The 18154-nt window shown below is 45.6% G+C and overlaps 1 protein-coding gene across 1 annotated transcript; it reads right to left on the bottom strand.

Moving 5' to 3' along the window:
* Positions 1–831: 831 nt before the first annotated feature.
* TM2D3 (TM2 domain containing 3) lies at positions 832–12761 on the bottom strand. The gene is made up of 6 exons (XM_066592515.1): positions 12650–12761; positions 9338–9430; positions 6805–6962; positions 4053–4233; positions 3227–3302; positions 832–2060 (listed from the first exon to the last, which is right to left on the bottom strand). Exons 1-6 carry the CDS (start codon positions 12726–12728, stop codon positions 1895–1897), a joined length of 753 nt encoding a protein of 250 aa, XP_066448612.1. The 5' UTR covers positions 12729–12761; the 3' UTR covers positions 832–1894.
* Positions 12762–18154: the final 5393 nt, after the last annotated feature.

Below are 18154 nucleotides of genomic sequence, written 5' to 3'. Positions count from 1 at the left end.
CTGACTGGTTTCTTTATAGCCATAGTATAAACTACCAGCCCACACATGCCCTGGAATAGTGACTGCCCACTCTGAGCCCCAGTGCCCCCACAATAACCAGCGCCAATACAAATATCCCCCCAACCCCGCTACAGCCCCTGTCCACACACAATACAGAAACTAGAAGCCATGGATTTCATCAATGGGTCAGACTCTGACCGCAGACATCTGCAGGGACTTTGTAGGTTCTCTGTGTGTTTCTTGTTCTCTTTCTCCTCCAAGCCTTGCAGTGCTGCAGTTGTAGGTCTGACCCAGTGTGATGGCTGCAGTGGCCTTCATGTCCTCTTTGTATTTATTCTCCCTTTCCTATTTCTCTGGCAGTGTGGTGGCTCAGTTGTTGGCACTGCTGCCCTGCAATGCTGGGATTGTAGGTTCAAGTCTGACCAAGGGGGATGGCTCCATGGAGTTTCTCAAAGTTGATGTTGCCCTTGATCCAGTGTAAAAATGGAACTGATTGATACTGAAGACCTTCCACTTCAATCCATTTCTAGGGGTTTGAAAACAAACATCTTCCTTCTGTTGTGCTGTTCTCACGACGGAACAGCAAAACAGACATTAACTAGCCAGTTTGGAAAGGCTGTAATGCAGAGCAGTGGCAGGAGGGCACAATCTATGGCGGCCTGTATTCTGTCATTACTCAGGTGGGCTCAACTCTGTGAATACATTGTAACAATCCTAGAACTGTTCATTCATTTCTCTATAGCCGTGCAGATTTACAATTGATACTTCGTCCTGAATAAGCCGTGTCTGTATAAAGTCCCATCGAGAAGACAAGAGCGATCACAGATCACATACTTTACAAACAGTTTATTTGTCATGACTTTACATTTTCTGTCTGCATGCTTTGCGAGTTCGGAGACTGTAGCATCAGTTTTACACTTGCTAGAGCGACAATTGAGTCAATAAGGGATATTCCTGGCTAAACACCATGGCTGTCTCCAGTGTAAGGGTACATTCACACGTAGCAGAAAACGGTGCAGATTCTCCGCAGCAGGGAATCCACATAAAAAAACCACCTGCAAATCTGCTACATGTGAACGTATCCAAAAAGGAACACAGTATTCACCTTTGAGCCCCATAAACTATGTTAAAGTGCTCAAGAGGAGAGAGAGAAAGGGTAGTTGGGGGGGGGAGCTGTGTCTCACACACCGGGCACCCTGTTCCAGCACTGTTGTCACAAAGCTAGCACACACCAGCAGCTTAATTCTTTCTGCGTGCGCATCTCCCATTCATCTCTATGGGAGGTGCATGCACAGAATAAGTTAAGCTGCTGGTGCGTGCCAACTTCGTGGTTGGTCATGGTTTTGGTGCAAAAGCAGCATAAGTACTGACTGCTGGATATTTGACGTGACAACTATGCTCTTTTTTGTACATAGCAGCAGTACTTTGTTTGCCCATACACACTAGAAGTACCACGGAGCTGATCAGGCTGTCCCGTTGATTTGAATAGTAGTCACATACATATCAGCCCCTAGTGGTGGGAACTGGTAACAGAATGTGCGATTGTGTGTATATAAACAAAACATAAAACAATAAGTTACATGTATTCAGAAAACATCCGAAACCATTTACGCTGCTCGTTCCTCAGAAAGACTGCCGGTCGGCTTACTTTAGGATGTCTTACAGTATAGCACATTTATGTCACTTTAGAAGTGCATTTTTCATAGAAAAAAACCCCAAAACATACAATAAAGATAAGAGTTTAAGTTAAATTTGCTTGAGAAAGCCAACCTTCATGAAAAAGGCAGATTTAGTACAGATACCGTACATTAGAGAAAATATACAAACAGAACAAGCAGAAACTTGAATCTTCTGAAAAGCCAAGGCTTGTTCTTCTTCTGTTGTGTTCCACCCATTAAATGTAAAGTGAACCGTCTGCAGGACCTACGTATCCAACGCAGATCAGAAATACATCAATGAGAGTCCAAATTCCCAGTCCTCCAAAACTGAAGAGCTTTCCTAGTCCTTCTCTCCACTGGCCCAAGTAAAAACGGTCAGCCCCAAAGCCTCCAAGGGTGATGCTGGAAGAAGAGGCGAAAAGAAACATCACAAATGACGCCAACACCAGGTACAACTTATATATGGAAATAGACAAATTATCAGAAAGTCATATAATAACCTATTTTGACAGCGTTTCTCCATGCATTGAAGGGTCTCATGAATAATCCACGTCTAAGTCAGAGAACCTATGACCAATTCAGTGCAAGGTGGGGGTCTGACTCTCTGCACTACACTGATCCAGCTTCATAAAAAGGAGCTGCGGCGCTCCAAGAGCACCATGGCTAATTCACAAGTTACCTCTGTGACGCCTGCCTTCTGCTAAGTAATCATGGAGGGCTAATAGGTTGCCATGGTCTATGATCGCTATTGACAGTGATAATACATTTCAACGCATCATAGCAACATTGGTTCAAGTCCCCTACAGGGACATAAAAGATGTAAATAAGTAAATAAGAAAAAATAGTAACACAACTTTCTCAATTTAAAGAAAAAACAAAACACTTTGTATTGCTGCATACATATCTACCTCAATAAATTGAAAAAAAAAACAAAAAAAAGAGCTAAAATGCAGTTTTTATTTAATTCATTTTGCCTCTGAAGAAAACTATAAAAGTGATCAAAAAAAGCCATTTGTACTCTAATAGTACCAATAAAAACTATAGCTAATCCTGCAAAAGAAAACAAAAAAAATACACACAAAAAAAACAAAAACACAAGCCCTCATGTAGGCACACCTATGGAAAATTTAAATTTAAAAAAATTATGGCTATAACATTATGGGTGAAGATTAGAGATGAGCGAGCATACTCGCTAAGGACAATTACTCGATCGAGCATGGTCCTTAGCGAGTATGCTCGCTCATCTCTAGTGAAGATGCTTACTGTACTATCAACAGTAAAATATTAAGAGCCTTATGAGACACTGCATTTTTTGCCGCATTTTCTCTCACATTTGTTGCACTTTTTGGGTCCATGGTGCTTCTTTAGAAGTCATGGCATGCTCTGGGTATGCTTTTTTTTTTGCATTTACCCAAAAGTGTCTATAAGAAAAAAGCACTGAAGAAGAAAAAAAAGCCACAGGTACGAGTTAAAAAACTGATGTCTGAAAGTAGTCTCATGACTTCTTTATCTCATTTCTCAATGGGGGCAGTAGAGATTACATAAAACATACATGTGGCAGACATTACCTGAGAATTAGGGCAGTGGACCACTTGTACCCTCCTGTCCAATTACAGTACAGCCTCTTAGGAAACACACGGTTACCTGCATAACAAACCGTTTCCAGTTATTACAAGGCAAGTTCCACCAGCTAATCAGTACTCAGATTACATTGATAAATAAGTCTCCGGGAAATGCACCGATGTAATTAGGCGAGGCTCATACCAACATCAGGAGTTTCCATTCTTTGGCTCCATCCTCTAAGCCAAATAGAAAAACCAGAAGTGCCAGACTGTCAGCGCCTAAAGCACCACAACGGAGTACAATAGGGTCTTCCCAGTGTCCGGCATGTAGGCAGAAATTCTTCCGGACAGAATATCGCAGCGCATGGTCCAAGATTGCAGGCTGCATCTGCGCGAGAGGCTCCTATGATGCAGATGTGCACATGGCCTCACAAGGCTCATGTGTTAACTATGCTTTCCAGGCCTGTAACAAACTTCATGACCTGTTTTGCCAGGTATATATATTTTTTTTTATTAGAAGGAAGGAACTTTAATTTTAAGTATCATCCCATTAACCGAGCCTTCAGAAATAAACATTTCAGTGCTGAGGAGGCTGGAGTTACACATTCATTGCTGATGCAGCATTTTGAGCAAAATACAGGAGTGAATACAAGGAAAATGAGACATCTGTCCTACGGTCACACTTTTGCTTCACTCATGACTATATGTGTGACTCCTACCTCACATTGTCATGTAGGACACCTTTTTGGAGCCCAATTTAAAAGAACAGTTTTGGTAAAAGTATAAAACGCATTGCTACTTAAAAAATATCGTATCCCCCTTGAAAACCTACCTAAGCAGTGGACGTGATCCTTCACAGTACATGTAGCATTGTAACGCTGCCGAGGACAAGAGACAGTCATGCAAATACTAGAATTGGATTTACTACACTCATACTCTGATGGAGGGAGCTGCCAGCAAAACTGGCAAGTCATGCTGATGGTGAAGTTTTCTTGTCGTTGATGGTTGTCATCCTGTGTATAAAACAAAGAAACGTGTATAGGGCGACATAGAACTTATTAATCCGACCACAAATCATCATTGTGTATATGACATTAAACCGATCAGTTGTGATCAATGAGACATTGTCATACGAGTTGCTGTAAGGCCAGGCTCACAGAACCAGTTGTGAACCCGGCCAGTAACCCTACGTATGGCATTTACCTGCATCATGGATGATGTGGAGGTTACAGTGAACCATGCGCAGTACCGGTTTTTGTATTTCCTGCGCAGTCACTTAGCGATGATGTGGGTACCCACAGCCCATACGCAATGTTAATTACATATGGGCTGCAGGTCAGACATCTCCATTCATATCAATGGGGGCCATCCTCGTGGAATCCGCCGTAAAATGCAGCAATTTTTCTTCTGCTCACGGAATACACAATTCATATCCCCAAGTGTGAAGGGAAAAAAAAAAAAAGAAAGAAAATACATGCCTTTTCAATGCCCACGCTTTACCGCAGATGGTCCACTGATCGCAGAATCCGCAATTCAAATCTGGTCGTGTGAGACTGGCCCAAGACTGTTTTAGGGTGTAGTCACCTGCAGATGTTAATAGGCCACTCCATTGAATTTGTTTTTCATTATGTAACCCCCCCCCCCCCCCCCCCCCGTATAAATAGGTCAGCTAGTGTTACCTTGGTTAGTTATTCCTTTCCATCTGAAACTCCTGTCCTTTTTCATCATATGGTCATGTGATCTAAAGTCTGTCACCTTGAAATTTACTTGGCTTTATGTATTCTCAAACTAGTCAGTTTCTCAGTCAGCATAACTCCTGTGTGATATTACATAGACCCCATCACAGAGGCTCTACAGACACTCCTATCACAGTTACTGATGATTAGAGGCTCCTGTCACACAGTTATAACAGCTCATCCTCCTGACTGTATAGTATGGTCTGTAGCTTATGCCATGACAGTGTTCTTCCTGCAGAAGAGACTGTACAGTCTCTAGCTGGTCAGGTCGCATATTAGCAGTTTACGCTTAGGTTAAGCAGCGCTGCTGATTAGAGCCACCTGATTGGCTCTTCGGCACCACATGACTACACAGCATGCACGCGCATTGCCTTCAGCAGCCGTGTGCACTACACACTACAGTTAAGCAGACGTGCACTACACACTACACTTAAGCAGCACAGGGTTAGGTTTAAGGTTAGGATTCCCTAAACACTGACCCTAAACACTGACCCTAAACCCTAACCCTAAACCCTAAACCCTAACCCTAAACCCTAACCCTAAACCCTAACCCTAAACCCTAACCCTAAACCCTAACCCTAAACCCTAACCCTAAACCCTAACCCTAAACCCTAACCCTAAACCCTAACCCTAAACCCTAACCCTAAACCCTAACCCCTAACCCTAACCCCTAACCCTAAACACTAACCCTAAACACTAACCCTAAACACTAACCCTAAACACTAACCCTAAACACTAACCCTAAACACTAACCCTAAACACTAACCCTAAACACTAACCCTAAACACTAACCCTAAACACTAACCCTAAACACTAACCCTAAACACTAACCCTAAACACTAACCCTAAACACTAACCCTAAACACTAACCCTAAACACTAACCCTAAACACTAACCCCGTGCTGCTTAACTGTAGTGTGTAGTGCACGGCTGCTGAAGGCAATGCGCGTGCACGCTGTTTAGTCACGCGGTGCTGAATAGCCAATCAGGTGGCTCTAATCAGCAGCGCTGCTTAACCTAAGCGTAAACTGCTAATATGCAGTCAGGTCATGCTGTGCTGATGCATCATGGGATGGATAGCATAAAATAGTGAAAGAGAAAACTGAGAAATCTCAACATCAAGATTGTGCCTGATAAGTATGAGACAGGAGGCTGCACTGCATGGAAGCGGCAATATACAAAGGAGACCTGCAGGCTGTGACAGGCAATCAGGTGAGAGGTGCGGGGATGGAAATGTGTTTTCACTGGTTCTTTAATATAAGCCTAGTCTTTCTTGATCCCATGCTGAAACACCATTATTGCAATGCCTACTTGGCAGGCAGCTTGAAAAAGATAACACATTCAGCAGAGCACATTCACCATATTTGAACAAAGTGGGGAAAATTTTCTCTGGACTGAGAAGTTTTTTCCATATATATCTGGTTACAGACAAGAATCCATGAACTGCCCCCTCTGTCTCATTATGTAAGCTGCATGGACCCCCACACATTACGGGAACATATTACACAGACGTGTTAGGGCGGTTCTGCTACCCTGCCCCATTGGGGGAATACCTGCAGCCGAATGGTTCCATCCTGAGACAGAGCCGACAAGACCCATTGACTATAATGGGGTCCGTTCAGCTTCTGCTCAGCTGTCTGGATTTTAGATGGAAGACCAAGGAATGCGGTGGAACCTCCGACTGAAGGATGCAATGCAGATGTGGCACTGCCCTTCCCCAACACACAATATGGGTTTGACATAACTGAAGGTACACTTTGAGATGTTAGAAATGGCAACATAGAAATCCATATTAAACCAGCTAATGAAAGAGAACATCTTTGAATCGGAGTGTTTGTCGGCACTTACCACACACATAACCTGAGGTTTGGCCTTACAGTCAAAAGTGACAGGCTTTCCGTAGATACAGGAGTAATTTGTATTACAGGTCATACAGTCCGCTGGTAATTTGCTGCAGAGCCCATTGCTTGGACATTTGGACGTGTAGTCATACACTACGGTGGTTTCTGAAATAAACAGAACATTACGGATTAAATCATTACAGTATATCACTAAAGAGAATCAGCTCAGTAACACTGGTTAACAAAAGGGAATGAATCTGGCCTCTCCACAAATGGCCAACCATCCAGATGTGTTCTCCCCCAACGTGAAGGATGCCAGAACTGATCTCATGCTTTCTGATGGGAGCGATTAGGTCATCGCATCTATAAATTGCAATGATGGATGTCTTCCTGCAACAGATGATACAGTCTTTCTGCTCGTCCATAATACACCAATCTGTGTGATCCCAGTATGGTGGAGGCTTTCTTTTAGTTATCGATGGCAGTTAATGAGCTTAAGTACAAATGTAGCTGATCTTATGCCTTATTCACACTAGGAGAGGGTTTGTCTAAGTACCGTATATACTCCAGTATTAGCCGACCCGAGTATAAGCCGAGTCAATAAGTTTTACCTCAAAAAAACTTGTAAAAATTATTGACTCGAGTATATGCTGTGTAAAAAAAAAAAAAAAAAAAAAAACCCGCAATACTCACCTCTCAGCTAGCGTTTGTGTTCCCGGCGGTGCGGCAAGCTGCTTCAGACTTCTCCCCGCTGTCATCTCCCTAGCTCGGTTTTGAATTCCCCCGCCATCAGCGGTGTGAGGAAGCGCTGTGATTGGATCGAGTGCCAGCCAATCACAGCCGGCGCTCAATAAACCAATCACAGCCATTCAGTGATGTCATTCACTGAATAGCTGTGAATGATCAAGCTGGCTGGCGCTCAATTCAATCGCAGCGCTTAGTTACACAGCGCTGACGGCAGGGGAATTCAAAACCAAGCCAGGGAGATGACAGCGGGGAGAAGTCTAAGGCTGGGTTCACACGGGGCGTATTCCCGCCGTAAATCCCGTGGTTTGGCCGCAGCAAAAACCGCGAGATTTCCGCCGGGAGAACCGACGCGTAAAAACCCGCCGCGGCTTTGAAGCGGCCCGGCCGCTCGCTTTTCCCTTGCGGCCGGCGCTCCCATAGAGGAGCGCGCGGCCGCGGCGGAAAGAAAAGATAAACAGACATGCTGCATATTCTGAAACCGCGGCTGCGGCCACCGCAGCCGCGGTTCCAGCCTGACTTACCGCAGCGGATTGGCCGTCCCGTGTGGACGAGATTTCTGAGAAATCTCGTCCACATGGCTGGCTAATCCCGAAATTAGCGGCCGCGGCCCTGTGTGAACCCAGCATAAAACAGCTTGCCGCACTGCCGGGAAGAGCACCGCATCAGGGACACAGACGCCGGCTGAGAGGGGAGCATTGCGTTTTTTTTTTTTTTTGTTTTTTTTACCTCACTAGAGTATAAGCCGAGGGGGGCTTTTTCAGCACATTTTTTGTGCTGAAAAATTCTGCTTATACTCGAGTATATACGGTAATTGTTCGAAAAGATCATTAACAAACTTCAGAAAATACCTGCTCCCATTTCTGGAAGCATCCACAACCTTTTACTATACTAGCATTCATTTTCAGAAGCTTCCTATTTTTATTGAAGAGCTCCATCAATCACTTAGCGATGGAACGCTTTTTTACTGACCGCACTAATGGGCTTTAAACCTGCACCACCAAAATATAAAAAAGAAGAGTTAAGGTGCCTCCACACGGACGCTAAAATGCTGCGTTTTTTGCTCTATACAAGAGTGAGTAAAAAAAGCAGATTTATTAAACTAATGTCTTTCAATGGGTTTATTTACATCCGCGATGTGCTCTATGTTGCAATAGCAAACAATTACGGCATGATGTATCTTTCAGCTTCCCCCCCCCCCCTTTTTATGCACCTATGTTTCCATATGAAGCCATCATTTGTTCGATTTGGGTGGAAAAAAAAATTTAAAAAAAGCACGACGACAACACTTTACAAAGCAGACACACATTGGCGCTACGCTGTGTTTTTCGCCCGCCCAAAGACACAAATGCTCATGTGGAGGCACCGTTATACAACACATGAGCCCCAGAGTGGTACAATTAAAAAATACAATTCACCCCATGAAAAAACAAACCCTTATACAGTTACAACGAGTTATGGCTCTTGCACTGCAACAATGAAACTGCCTTGGTTTTTGAGCCCATTTTTCTTTGCCCCATCAGTAAGGGGTTAAGTAATCCAATTCTCTACTCTAGTCAATATCTAGTTAAAGCAGAGCTGTCCCTAAGAGATCTGTGTCAGGAATGACAACATAGCCGATCTGACCCGAAACGTGCTGTGTTGTCTGGTCAAGAACAGCACAGAAGGGGCGGTGGCCATTACACTTCAGGCATCAGTGGGGGGTCCACATTCAGACCCCCCACCTATAGGACAATTAGGGCCCACAGGGAATTAGATGACAATCTTTCAGAAAGAGCAAAATTGAAAATAATTACCAGCTACTTTGATGCTTGTCAGCACGGTGGAAGGCGGCGGCTGTTCTTTTCGAGCTTGTGCCACCGCTGGAGAGTGCTCGAAGCTCAAGTACCCTGGGGGGAAATAGAAAAGTGATAGATTTCATGTTCATTCCGCTATTTTACTGGAAAGTCGTTACATAAGTTCGAATTTCACAGTGCTAATTGCCTAGACACGCGTGCCCCTCCGATACCGAACTGCAAAGGTTTCTGTTAAACAAAAATTACAAATAAAGAGTTAACAAAAAAAAAAGAAAAACCGTGATAGAATGTATTTGATGGAGAAGATTGGACAGAGACAAAAACTGGAAAAGATATAAAACTCCAAATATACTAATATTTCTTCCATCACCTGTGATTCCAGCTATTCAGGTGAAAGATTATATTGATCACTAAGTCCATTTTCACACTCCGAGAATCTCAAGAACGTTTGGCGCTTTATGAGCCACAAAACCTGAGCTAATATGAACTCTTCTGAATGGAGTCATACTTGTGGCGTGTTCTATGTTTTCACGTTCCTCGGAACGCATCGCCCATTGTTTATGGACAGTAAAACACTTTGCACGGCCTGCGATATATAAGAGTGCGGTGCAAGGTTTTTCCACTGAAAAACACCCAAATATTGCGCTTGCTTCTGTCTTGGGTCCGACCACTGGTACCTCCAGAGATCTTGTGAACAGTGGACCCCATTAACTTTCATGGGGCTGACAGAGAGACAAGCCCTCCTCCCCATTATATTCATAGGTAGTGAATGGAGCGGCGGTCACACATTGGATCCAAGGTGTGCTGTTCTCATGTGTGGATATTTCCTTTTCAACCATTAGGCCTCCCTCACACAGGCGTTCGGCAAAGTGCTGCGTTTTCTATTGCGGCGCTTTGCCGCAATCTACTTTAATTTTTGGTCACATCCATGCATAGCAGCCCTGGGAACCTTCACTAGCCTCGGGGATACCATGTTAACCCAATTGTATTGCAGGGAGTCTCAGAAGAGCTGATAAGCAGGACGGCACACTGTGTTCTGCCCGGGAAGTGCTGATTACATTGTCTCAGCTGTCAGCCCTGCTGGAAGAACAAAGGGAATGTATTCAGCGAACAGCGGGTGGTCTGTTCCCCGAATACATCTCCCAGTGGCTCACACTACTAATAGGCATTAGTACCAAGTAGTAGTTTATGCAAAAAGGATCACTCAAAGGCCAACTTTAGTATGTAAACGCACCCATTGGAAGAACTAGAACTACGACCAGCTGCTATGTAAGACGAGGCCTTTGATCTTTAAGGGCATGTTCACACGCAGCTAAAATGGGGTTTGTTTTCCATAGCAGAAAATCAGCACCAAAAATCCACATCATTTCTGTGTCAAAATCCAGAAGTGTTGGAGCAGATCCACAGCAGATTTCACCCATTCAACAGGAGCGAAACGCTGTAAATGTGCAAATAATACCAATAGTGCAGATTGTGATGCAGCTTTTATGTAGATTTTGGTGCGGATTCTCTTCAGCGGAAAGTCTGCACCATTTGTGGCTGAAGACAAGTCTCTAAATCCACCTCCTCTCCGTGTGTGTCCAGAGAACTGCAGGTACGGCCATGTACACAATGAGGTGTATATACATTGTATGGTAGCAGCCGTATACACACTGCGGTCAGCAAGAGAGTGCAAGATATCCTCAACTCCAAAAGAGAAAAAAAAATGTGGAAGTTATTAGGTCATGTTCATATTGTATGGGAAGGTCAGTAAGGGTGTGATATACAGACAGTGGTTAGCGGTGAGGGAATATCAGCTGTGGACATATCAGGCACTGCAGAAAGCCCACACTTGTACACCCTGCACGGCGGGTCATTAGCGTATAAGGCCAGCGCTAAGGAATCTGCGTAATACCCACAGCGAGACCCAGTGTGATGGCGGCCTTACGGCCTTCTTATGGGATGTAAGGAGCCTCGCTCAAGGGACGGGCATAGCTAAAGGTAAGGAGCATGCGCTCCACAAAGTCCATGTTGGCGTTCGTCATACACAACCCCCGGTGACCCTATAAGGCAGCTCCCTCCATGTTTTTTGGTTTCAAAGTCCATAGAGACCTACTGAGGACACGGGATGCGCAGAGCATTAAACATGGTGGGCACACAATATGCCGCCCGGTTTCCAGGGGCCACAAGAGCCTCCTGTAGCGCCTGCAGACATCCTCCCTTCTCTGTCCCGGTACTCATCCCGCCATATGTAGTCTTACAAGTAATGGTGTTGGATACACTGCGGTGGAGATGCCGGCAGTCCTTACGGGGGTCTCTGCGCCAGCAGTCTTGTAGCCACTTCTCTGGGGAGAGGCATCCGTCCCACGAGGGGGAGGTCACCGTGTAACTCGTACATAGATGCGCTCCCATTAGCGTGTATACACCATGTGATATGTGCTGGAGACAGATGGCAGCATGCTCTATCTCACAGCATATTACGCACACAGCCCTATTCTCTATAGGTAGCGTATTCACTGCTGTCCATATGTGATATATTGCATGCAGGCGGCGTTGCATACGCTGCCATGAGGCATACGTGGCAATAGCCGGCTCCCACAGTGTTTTGTACATACACCCATGTGAATGAGCCCTCAGAGCGGTGCACTGGGCACATACTGCTGCCCCCCGTCATGTGACCCCGCACCATCAGAGGGGGCTTCTGAGACTTCACCCTTAAGGGCGGCTTCACACCGGTGCTCACACAAACGCTCGCACTTCACCGTGTGTAATAATGAAGCTACACCTCCCCTCCCCCACAGTGCTGCGGTCCCCGCCGGTCCCATCCCGGAGGTGTCTGCAGCACTCACGTGTCGCTCATTCTCACGCCTGCTCAGCCAATCACTGGCCTTGCCGCACGAATAGCACATGGCTGCCAAGTCCTTGCCGGCGGCCACTTGAGTGATGGACGGTGTGACTAGTGTAATCTCGGCGCTGCTGGACCCGGTGGGCGCAGGTTACTTCACACCGCTGTCTGCTCAGTAGTTGTGCTGGGAAATATTCAAGAAAGTAGCAAAAAAGGAGCGAGAACTTGGGGGCCGCAGTGCTGAACCAGCAGCACCGCCCTCCAGTACCAGCAGGGTGGGGGTGCTCACAGGCCAAACCCCAACTGTGGGGGGCGATACAGGAGGGGGCTCCGATGCCAGGACCATCACTTCTGCGAGCAGCTCACTAGTGAGGAGGAGGCGGCTGCACCCAGCATACTGCTCCCCCTAGCGGCTCATGTGCGGTACCACACTACACGGTGGCCCCCTCCGCTACAGGTCGGCCACAGCTGTCAGCTCCCACACTCACCGCGGCCGGAGAATACATACAGCTGCGACAGGAAGAGGACAACCCGGAGAAGCCGCTGCAGCACTGCCGACGCCGCCATGTTCCTCACAGCAGCAGAACCTTCTCCCTACTGCGCAGCCGCAGACGCTCCACCCTGCGTTCCAAGCCTCGCCGTCACTTCCAGCTCCGCCCACGTGCTGTGATTGGGCGATTAAAAGACAGTCATGTCGGCAGCCCCAGTATACGGTGCGGACTGCGTGACGTAATGCTCTTGGCTTCTTCGCATCGTCTGCGGCGGGGCGGACAATGTGATAGACAGTCAGACCATTATAGAACCATCTTGATTAGAAAAAAAAAATCTTGTGAGATTTATGAAACTATCCAAGTAAAACTGCCTTAGTTACACATAGCAACCAATCACAGCGCAGCTTTCATTTTACCAGAAGAGAATACAGCATGGAAGCTGCGCTGTGATTGGTTGCTAGGGGCAACTGAAACAGTTTTTTTATTTTAGACTGTTTCATAAATCTGCCGCTTGGTGTAAAGAAAAAACAAAAAGCGGTACAGATATAGTGATGAACACGGGATATCCCAGCACACGCTCACTGCCATGGCATTTGTCAATGAAAGAGGCTTTCCCACTGAAGCCATGAACTAGCTGCGGGATAATGGCCGTCACACAGAACAATAATCGCTCAGAAAATCGTTACATCATGCCAATCCAAATATAGCCATTCAGTGTAAACGCGGCCAACAATGGAATAAAGCATTCAATTTTAGTGCAGATATAAAAGTCATCAGTCGTTTGCACGTTGTTAGATGTCAAAAGCGACCATTGAGTTGTTCCGACTTCCGGGCACAGTCCCCTAAACGGGCAACGATCGAGTGAACGCACGAATGCCGAAAAACTGTAAAACAATATCTGAGTGTGTTAAGTGACTACAGGAAACGACTGTCATTGCTCGCTCCATGTCTCGCTCCGTATAAAAAGAGCCCAGGAGTGCTCATACATCGCAAACATGGTGGGGTGATCCGAAGCGGAAAATCAGCAATACAATCTATGTCAATTCTGCACCGAAAATCGGGTCAAAATCCACAGCATTGGCGTGGACATAACGGCTCCTGTCACCTCCAAATACTGAGCGCTCCCTGCCGGCACCAAGAGCGCAGCGCACACCGGCACCCGCCGAGCGCCCCCAGTGAGCTGACGCGGAAGTGGGCAGCCTGTCACTAGGAGGACGGGGGTGCTCAGTAGCCATTGCTACGACCACGTGATACACAGTGAATGGAGTCAATGGACTTTCAGGTCCATGTGCGCGTGGACACTCCGAAATAGACCGCAGCATGCTCTATTTCTCTGCATACCACGCAGCATAAGCCCTATACACTTGCATTGGCAGCATATGAATCGCTGTCCATAAGCAATGCATTGCACGTAGGCAGCGGTTTAAAACATACCCACACGCTAAAATAGAGCGTGGAATTTTAAAAAGTCATACTGCGCATGGCAGAGCTTATGTTTACGAAATGGATAAAACGCTACAGGAAGACCTGCAGCATGGTAAACCTACGCCAGTGGGCATGAGCACTTATCTGCACATGTGAACGGACGTTATTTAAAAACTATTGATTTATTGACTCATTCCAATGATTTAATCCCCTGTATAAAAGCCATTCAGAATGACACCACAGGCTGTGATTGGTTTATCGAGCGCCGGCTGTGATTGGCCGGCGCTTGATCCAATTACAGCGCTGATGGCAGGGATTTTAAAGGCAAGCCAGGGAGAAGACAGCAGGGAGAAGAATGCAGCAGCTTGCCGCACCACCGGGGAGAGCATCGCAGTGGGGACACAGACGCCGGCTGACAGGTGAGTGTTGCTTTTTTTTTTTTAACCTACTACCGTATGTACTCGAGTATAGCTCGGCTTATACTCGAGTCAATAAGTTTTACCAATATTTTGTGGTAAAACTTATTGACTCGGCTTATACTAGAGTATATACGGTAAATCTTTTTAAACAGTTTTTTCCCCTTAAATTAAGCTTGAACTTTTTTTGACGCTATTTTTTAGTCCCGTAAGGAGAGACTCAAAGATGTGATTGTTCAATTGCTAGGACAGTGCACTGTATTACTTATGTAATACGTTTTACTAAGCCTATGACAGCAGTTTATTATACTCCGCGGGAGGCAGGGCCTAATAGAGTGAGCTACATGGCAGATATTGGTACCTTCCAGTCGCACTGCGGGGTGCTGACTGACGAGAGAAGGACCCCTTCCTGCAATTGATTGTGGCATGTAAGAGGTTAAACTGCCAGGATCTGCGGTTTCTCCACTACTAGTGGTGAGAGCAGGAGCCTGGCTGTCCGGAGTCAGCAGATCCATTGCCTTACAAAAGATGTATGTGCAGGTTTAAAGCCCACTAGTGAGGTGAGTAAAAAAAACGCGTATCGGCCGTCACTAAGGGGTAAAAGGAAATCTGGCACCTACATTTTTGGGCTCCACACTGAATACACACAGATGTGTGGTGTTAGGACAAATCTATTGTTACCTTCATATTTCTCGAGATATCGGTCCTTAAAGTGACCCGTTTTCCGAACAAATACCTGTTTACACTGAACGATGCATGCAGAAACTGAACTTCGAACATCGCTCAGCCAGTGCATCCATTCACACTGAACAATCGTTCAGATTGTGGTTGGATCACTGGAATATCAACAATTGTTTAGTGTAAGAGCACATTCAGACTACCCATGCATGCTATGCACAGTGTGTGTGTCAGGTAGTCAGAAAAGCGGTTCGGCCATCTTTGTTTCTCCGGGCCCAGAAGGGCGCTTTAAGTTGGTCATCAACCAAATGTAAATTAGCAATTGATACTCCACCTCTGCCAATGACCTGGGCCCATTGTTGCAAAAACTGCCCTCTTCTGTACTTCGCTCAGCCCGCTGGAGACGTCATGCATTCCACTGTCAATATGCCTGAGCTGCACTCAGTGATCAGGCGTATATACCCAATGCCAGTTGAGCCACGCAATGGATTCACAGTGCACATGACTGATCGCTCAGTGTGGTGAAAGCACATATTGGCAGTGGAGCACAAGACGTCACCAGCAAACGGAGCTCGAGATGTCACCAAGCACAGATGGCGGCAGTTTTTATAACAATGAGCAGGAAAAGAGCCCAAGCCATCCAGGTCTCAGGACCCCAGGCTTGAGAGGTAATTGCCTTCATAATTCCCTGGGCAGACTTCCAGTTTCATAGAATGGTAGAGTTGGAAGAGACCTCCAGAGTCATCGGGTCCAACCCCCTGCTCAGTGCAGGATCACTAAATCATCCCAGACAGATATTTGTCCAGCCTTTGTTTGAACACTTTCATTGAAGAATTCACCACCTCCCATGGTAACCTGTTCCACTCATTGATCACCCTCACAGTCAAAGTTTTTTTTTCTAATATCTGTGTCTCCTCCCTTTCAGTTTCATCCCACTGCTTCTAGTCTTTCCTTGTGCAAATAAGAATAGGCCTGATCCCTCTGCACTGTGACAGCCCTTCAGATATTTGAAAACAGCTATTAAGTCTCCTCTCAGCCTTCTTTTTCGCAAGCTAAACATTCCGAGATGCTTTAACCGGTCCTCATAGGACATGATTTGCAGACTGCTCACCGTCCTAGTAGCTCTTCAGTTTTAATGTCTTTTTAAAAGTGGGGTGCCCAGAACTGGACACAGTATTCCAGATGAGGTCTGACTAAGGAAGAGTAGAGGGGGATAATTGCCTCATGTGATCTAGACTCTATGCTTCTCTTAATACATACCAGAATTGCGTTTGCCTTTTTGGCTGCTGCATCACATTGTTGACTGTTCAGTCTATGATCTATAAGTATACCCAAGTCTTTTTTTCAGATGTGCTGCTGCTTACCTCAATTCTGAACATTCTATATGTGCTTTTTTCATTTTTCTTGCCCAGACATAGTATTTTGCATTTCTCCTTGTTAAATACCACTGTTAGTTATTGCCTAGTGTTCAAGCTTGTCCAGATCTTTTTGAATTCTCTCTCTCTTCCCTCCTAGCTTTGTGTCGTCGGCAAACCTGATCAGTTTTCCCTCAATTCCCTTATCTAGATCATTTATAAAAATGTTGACCACCACTGGGCCTTACATCTTTCTTCACTTCCTACGGCTTCTCAAGAAAATCAAAATGCAAGGCCTCCCAGTGATTCTTATTGTTTCAGACTGGCCTAGTTGCATGTGGTACAGAAATCTCAACACTTTGTAGCACCTTCCCCTTTCAGATGACCTTCTCCTACAGGGACCCTTCTTCCATCCAAGTGTATCCACACTTCATTTAACTGCATGGTGGTTGAAGCCACAATGCTTAAAGCCTGGGGATTTGTGGAACTCAGATTATGATAAAGGCTAAAAAAAACAAAAAAACCCAAAAAACTCTTCCACCCTTGGGTTTACCATCATGTCTGGAAAACCTTTTTGGTGGTGGGGACCTGGATCCACTGGGTTTTTGAGCTCACAGCCTTAAGGGGTTAATCCTCTGTGCACTATCTTCCATCTGGACAAGGTGGTCTTACCGCCCGCTCCCTCCTTCCTACCTACGGTGGTGTTGTCCTTCCACATCAATTAAGACATAGTCTTGTCCTTGATCTATCCCCCTACTGCTCATACGAGGGAATGCACTCTCCACAAATTGTACTTAGTTCGAGCCTTGCGGATCTACCTCTCTCAGAAGTCTGATTTCAGGCACTCCGACTGGCTTTTTGTGATCCCAAATGGCCAGAGACGTGGCCAGTCTTGTCACGTAGAATCAGGTCAGTGGTGGCTGAGACCTACCATGCCAAGGGCAGTGAGCCTCTTCTTATGTGTTATGGCTCATTCTACTAGGGCAGTGGGTGCCTCTTAAGCAGTACCCAAGTGTGTAAGGCCACCATTTGGGTCTCTCTACACATCTTTTCAAAGTTTTATCAGATGCACACTTTTGCATCTGCTGATGCCTCTTGATCAAAGAGTTCTACAGACGGCCATAAATTTACTGCATGCATCCTTGTATGTCCTTACCCACCTTCCGAGAGCCTGTGTGGAACATCCCAGTCTTTATCTGTGTCCCACAAGGACACAGTCAAGAAAATCAGATATTTGGACTTACTCAAAAATCTTTGTCACGTTCATTGGGGGACACAGCACCCACCCAGTTCAATCCTAAGGATTTTCAGATATCTTTCTCCTTGTTGTAGCATTCTCCCTGGAACTGCAAATGGTTCTAAGCAGTGTTACGGTTTTAATGATTCACATTAATCGTTTAACCCTTTCCTATCCTACCGTGCATACAAACTGATTAGCTTGGTGGCTTACAGAAGAAGCGAACACTTTTTTGCTTTGTGTATGCCTCCTAGCATCAGTAGCTATACCCATGGTTTTCAGCTGTGTCCCCCGATTGAACGTGACTAAAAAGAAACTTTACAGTAAGTACAAAAATCTCATCTTTATTTCAGACAATTCTGATAAAAGTAAAATTATGAAATTACATTCA

This window comes from Eleutherodactylus coqui, chromosome 2, assembly GCF_035609145.1.
Source record: "Eleutherodactylus coqui strain aEleCoq1 chromosome 2, aEleCoq1.hap1, whole genome shotgun sequence".
Lineage (NCBI taxonomy): Eukaryota > Metazoa > Chordata > Amphibia > Anura > Eleutherodactylidae > Eleutherodactylus > Eleutherodactylus coqui.
The sequence above is the reverse complement of the archived record's forward strand: the minus strand, read 5'-3'. Positions and strand labels throughout refer to the sequence as shown.